We start from the raw sequence: 6,000 nt of genomic DNA on the forward strand, positions 1-6,000 counted from the left end.
ATAAGGAAGTAGCCTAGCCGCTTCTCTGCGCGATGGGGTTTCCAGCATCCTCCTTCACCCCTCCCTCGTGTGTGTCTACCTTTTGATGCCCGTAGAGCCAGTGAGTGGGGGGCGAGGGGAAGGGACGCAGGTCCCGAAGCAGCCTCTGCCTCTGCAGGTAGAGCCTGATGGCGTGCAGCAGCCCTAGGGCCAAGCAGAACACCAACGTCAGGTGAAAGGGCCTTGCCCAGTGCGTCTCAAGCCAGGAGGACTCCATCCAGGAGGACGCCATCGCTCTGTGTTGCGAGGATTGCCTTGCCGGCCGGGAGCTTTGTGTAGCCGGCTCTTGGGGGGAGGATCCACCCACTCACTCCAGGGCAAAGCCCGCCCACTGTTTCTCTGTGCCCTCAGGCAAGATCCCCGCTCCCTCTCCCCCGCTCCCTCTCCCCCGCTTCCCCCTCTCGTCGCCAAGGGCGCTGAGGAAGCGGTGGGAGGGGCAGTCCCCGCTTGGCTGGAGGAAGCAGGCGCGAGTTCCCGGATTTCTTGCCCTTTATCAATGGATGCAAACCTGTATTCAGGACGACTTCTCATGGAGTGTCATAGTTCATGTGTGACAGTTTTCAGTCACAGAAGATCTGAATTTTAGGTTTTGAAATAATGCCAAAGCTAAAGTCGTTGGTTTTCTTCTTTGCCACAAAGCGGTTGTAAACTGCACTGAAAAAAAGAACTTGTTCCCCCCTGAAATGCTGTCAAAACCCACAAGAGTCTGGGGGCTGGTAATGCGTGAGTAGGATTATTACCCTTATATAGGTACCCTGTCCAGTGGTGTGCCAGTAATGTCTTACAGCTGGTTCTCACTCTGGTTACTTGTGCTTGCCAGTGTCCAGCAAGTCTTATTTCAAGTCTGCCAGCAGAGGACCCTGAACACTGAGTTGGGAAGAGATGCAAAGTTGCTACCATCATATAGTAGTTCCACCACACAGATTCAGACGGGGCCAGTTACAGGATTTGTGGATCCAGGTGCAAGATGAAAATGTGGGGTTCCTTGTTAAAACTTATTAAAAATTTCAAGATGATGACAGCAGAGCATTAAACCAAGCACACACCCTTTTGAGTGCAGGGCTTAGATCTCAGGCCCATGAAGCCAGCCCTGGATACAAGAGACATCAGTTCAGTTCAGTCACTCAGTCGTGTCTGACTCTTTGCGATCCCATGAATCGCAGCACGCCAGGCCTCCCTGTCCATCACCAACTCCCAGAGCTTACTCAAACTCATGTCCATTGAGTCAGTGATGCCGTCTAACCATCTCATCCTTTGTCATCACCTTCTCCTCCCGCCTTCAGTCTTTCCCAGTATCAGGGTCTTTTCCAATGAGTCAGTTCTTTGCATCAGGTGGCCAAAAGATTGGAGTTTCAGCTTCAGCATCAGTCCTTCCAATGACTATTCAGGACTGACTTCCTTTAGGATGGACTGGTTAGATCTCCTTGCTGTCCAAGGGACTCTCAAGAGTCTTCTCCAACACCACAGTTCAAAAGCATCAATTCTTTGGTGCTCAGCTTTCTTTTTAGTCCAACTCTCACATCCATACATGACTAGTGGAAAAACCGAAGCTTTGACAAGACAGATCTTTGTTGGAAAAGTAACGTCTCTTCTTTTTAATATGCTGTCTAGGTTGGTCATAACTTTTCTTCCAAGGAGCAAGTGTTTTTTAATTTCATGGCTGCAGTGATTTTGGAGCCCCCCAAAATAGTCTGTCATTGTTTCCCCATCTATTTGTCATGAAGTGATAGGCCCAGATGCCATGATCTTAGTTTTCTGAATTTTGAGTTTTAAGCCAACTTTTTCACTCTCCTCTTTCACTTTCAAGAGACCTAATTATTAATAATCTCAAGAGCATAGATAATAGTAAAGTATAGTAAAATTAGAAAATTATGCATTTTCTTGCCTGGAGAATCCCAGGGACGGGGGAGCCTTGTGGGCTTCCGTCTATGGGGTCGCACAGAGTCGGACACGATTGACACAACTTAGCAGCAGCAGCAGCAGTACTTATTAATCATCAGATATGGGCCTCACTGGTGGTTCAGTGGTAAAGAATCCACCTGCCAATGTAGGAGAGGCAGGTTCGATCCCTGGTTTGGGAAGATGCCCTGGAGAAGGAAATGGCAACTCTCTCCAGTATTCTTGCTTGGGAAATCCCATGGATAGAAGTGCCTGGTGAGCTACAATCCATGGGGTCACAAAGAGTCAGACACCACTGGGCGATTAACACAATGACAACAGTAAAACCGTCAGGTGGTAAACTAGGATTCAAGAGACCTAATTTCTCAAGCTGCTGTCCCTCACATCTAGCCTTCTTTTATACATCCATTTATTTATGCTAAAACAGGCAAATGTAAGGTGTTGGACTCACAGCCCAGAATAATAAACCCAGTCTCTGCTGCAACCCCCTACTCCCCTCTCCTTGGTACCACCCACTCCTCAGGCTCCCACCCCAGTCTCTGGAGCCAGGTTTTACTTGGCAAAGGTAATGGGCAGGACAGACTCCAATGAAGACAATTTCACCTGGACCAAGTGCCGGCCCCTTAAATCCACTGTGCACCACACATGAAGTGTTTCAGTTGCCTCTTCTCAGACCTTACCACCTCCCGCCTATCTCTATCTCTCAACCAGAAACTGCTATTTAACAGTGTATCAGAAGCTACTGATTTACAATCTCTCCTGGGAGATTCATGGCATTTTTATTTTTCTGATTCTTCCTCTGTGCCCTGCTCTTTCCCTAGACCATGGTAAGTGTATGGTGCCTTCATAAAACTGCATCATAGTGGTCTGGCTGAAGACCTCAGATTCATACCTAGGTCCTGGGTAGTCTCAGCTTTGTGAGATCTAGTCTGGTCTGGTCCTTGGGTTGGTGAACTTCTAGTTAGTTCTCTCAGCAGGGTCAGGCCCTGAGGACACCTTACTTGACCCAGTCCCACCCAGGCTCTTGCTGGAAGTGTTAGCTCTCTGAGACCTGGCCAGCCTATTTTCAGCATTCCATGTCCTCCCTTGCAGAACAAAGGAACTTTGGGCTTTTTACCAATATACCCTAAGAGGCATGAGGGTGCTAGCTCAGGCTTTCTTTCTCCTTCACTGCCAGTTTCATTCTGCTTCCTCCCAAAAAGGAACTCTTGTGCTATCAACTTTTCTGTCATCTATCCAAAACTTGCCTTCCCTCGATTTTAGCCTAGATGAGAGAAATTAGTTACTCTCCTGACCACTGGCTTCCTGACCTCTGCCCATTCTTTCCCAAGCCCAGTAGGTTGGAAGAGGTGGCTTTTCCACAACCTCCATTTCATGTAGGAAGAACTTTCCTTATGATGTTGCCTGTGTTCTGTCTACCTTCAACTGAGAGTGAAGATCTACCATTCACTCCAACAGTGGGGAAGTAGAGAAATTTAGAAATTTGTTCTGGCTAAAGACTAGCTTTCCATACTTACTGGCACTCAAAAATCCCATTTTTGGGGGAGCAGTCCCTTCCTTCTGTTGGCATTCTTATGCAAATAGCCACTGAATTAAATTTCCTCAGCTGCAGTACAGGGGACAGGGGTCATTGAAAAAGCCCCCAGCAACACAGCTAATGATACGTGGCAGGTCCAAGTAAGTAAGGACTTCAGGCTTTGCCTGGTACATAAGAATCCACTGATGGGATTTAAGATGGAAAGTTACATGGGTTAGATAGTAGAGCACTCTGATGACTATTTGGATGATAATAGCAGGTAAATATTTATTGTGTGCTTACTAAGTGCCAAGTACTATTCTAAAGTGATTTAGAAGTTGTAGCTTATTTAATTATCAAATTAAAAATCTGAGATTGGTGTTAGAGTTTTACATATCCTCATTTTATGTATACAGAAACTGGGACACAGAGAAATTATGCAATTTGCCCAAGGACACTAGAGGGTAAGGAGGCAATCCCAAGAATCCAGGTCTCAGGATCTTAACATTTATGGGAGCAAATTATGTGTGCATATAGAAGGATATGGGTGTCCCAGGGGGCTCAGTGGTAAAGAATCCTCCTGCCAATGCAGGAGACATGAGACGCAGGTTCGATCCCTGGGTCAAGAAGATGCCCTGGAGAAGGAAATGGCAACCCACTCACTGCTCTTGCCTGGGAAGTCCTATAGATAGGAGCCTGGTGGGCTCTAGTCCATGAGGCTGTGAGAGGTGGACACAACTTAGGGACTAAGCCACAAAAATAGAGGGATATAGGACCTGAACTAGGAGAACAGTTCAAATGCTATTGTTGTGTTCAGGTAAGATGTGAAAATGGCCTGGACTGCCAGTATCATGGGACAGAGAGGCGGAATGAGTGGGAGAAATACTGATGTATTTTTTATGGGGATTGGTAACTGACTGGATGTGGACACAGTAGGGAAGAAATCTAGGATGATCCTTATGTTTCTATTCTTGAGATAGACAAAGCAAGAAGAATTAATATTCCCTACGTCCCTCTTCCCTGACACCCCCTAATCCTTGTCCTGTGTGTCTTGTGCTCATCTCAAACTCATCTTCAAGATTCACTGCCTCTATAAATGCTTCTCTAACCAGCCCCAGCTCATGGGAATCTATCCTGTGAACAATCAACACATTCATTTTTATTTATTTTGTGTTGTGCTAGATCTTCATTGCTGCGCGCAGACTTTCTCTAGTTGCAGTGAGCAAGGTCTACCCTTCAGGCTTTTCATAGGCTTTTCACTGCATTGGCTTCTCTTGTTGTGGAGGACAGGCTCTAGGTACACGGGCTCAGTAATTGTAGCACATGGGCTCAGTAGTTGTGTCTCTCAGGTATTAGAGTGTGGGAGCTCAGTAGTTGTGGTGTACAACCCCAGCAGCTCCACACCATGTGGAATCTTCCTGGACCAGGGATTGAACCCATGTCCCCTTCATTGGCAAGTGGATTCCCATCCACTGTACCACCAGAGACGTCCCAACACATTTTTATAGCTTTCATTTGACACTTTGCTCCTGCTTTCATTTATTATGCATCTCACAATCACCAATCCTATGCAGCCTCATTATGTATTCCTCATTATGTACCTCTTTATATATGCCATTTGCTTTCCTAATTAGGTTTTGAAACTCTATAGTGGTTCAAATATTGTGTTTTTCATCTCTTGGATTCTCTTGGAGCCCAACTTTGGGCTAGACACACAGTAGATGTTTTAAAAATAGTTCTTTAATTCACTTGAACTAAGGAGACATGTGGGGGAAGGGGGAGATTTAGGAATGAGCAGAATGAGGAATATAGAATAATGATCTCCAAAACAAATGGAAGACAAAGAACTGGAGACTTCCCAGGTTCAACAGTTTGTATACTAAGAGAATAAGCATAACGTAGGGAGTGGGGAAGGGAGTTGAGAAGAGGAAGAATAAATTAAAGTGGCAGTTATTTTCATGACAGGGAGCCTGGTGCTTTTTCATAATGGACATGGTGTTGCAAAGTGCTGAGAGAGGGGCAATAAGAGAGAAAAAATAGGGCCAGCGGATGAATGGGGCATTGAATAGAATGAATGAGCCGGTGGGATGTGGCTCAGAAACTTCATAGATGGATATTTTCATGAAAATATTGAGGCTGGGTAGAAATCACTGCGTTCTGCTCTTAATTTAACACAGAAGTTATAGTTTTTGAAGGGGTGCAACTGGGAAGAAATGTGAGAAGTGTGAGAGGTGAGAAACAGGGAGGGAGTGGGTAGATTAGATTTCTGATGCCAAATAACCTCAATTTTCTTAAAAGGTTCTGAGGCATTGTTTGCTCTGGCAGGGACGGGGAGGATTGAGTGCCTGAGCAGAGTGGTGATTTGGGACAGCCACCATGGTTAATGTGAGGACATAGGCACATAAGATGTGAAAAGACAGGAACCAGTGGGATTTACATAGCAAGTTCCATGCAGAGGGCCAAGGACACAGAGTTCCATTACTTCCTTCCACAAGGGCCTGGAGGTAAGAGAATGGAAATGTTCAGGTAGGAAGCATAGACCCATT

General features: G+C 46.0%; 1 protein-coding gene across 1 annotated transcript in view; it reads right to left on the reverse strand.

Annotated features, from left to right (window-relative positions):
- Positions 1–337, reverse strand: part of LOC133040322 (cytochrome P450 4X1-like) — a 42,593-nt gene extending 42,256 nt beyond the window's left edge. Inside the window, exon 1 of the mRNA XM_061120047.1 lies at positions 80–337. Within this exon, the coding sequence (XP_060976030.1) occupies positions 80–271 (192 nt within the window). The 5' untranslated portion in view covers positions 272–337. The remainder of the gene's footprint in view (positions 1–79) is intronic.
- Between the last annotated feature and the right edge of the window lie 5,663 nt (positions 338–6,000).

The sequence above is a fragment of the Dama dama genome, chromosome 20 (genome assembly GCF_033118175.1).
Source record: "Dama dama isolate Ldn47 chromosome 20, ASM3311817v1, whole genome shotgun sequence".
NCBI classification, from domain to species: Eukaryota; Metazoa; Chordata; class Mammalia; order Artiodactyla; family Cervidae; genus Dama; species Dama dama.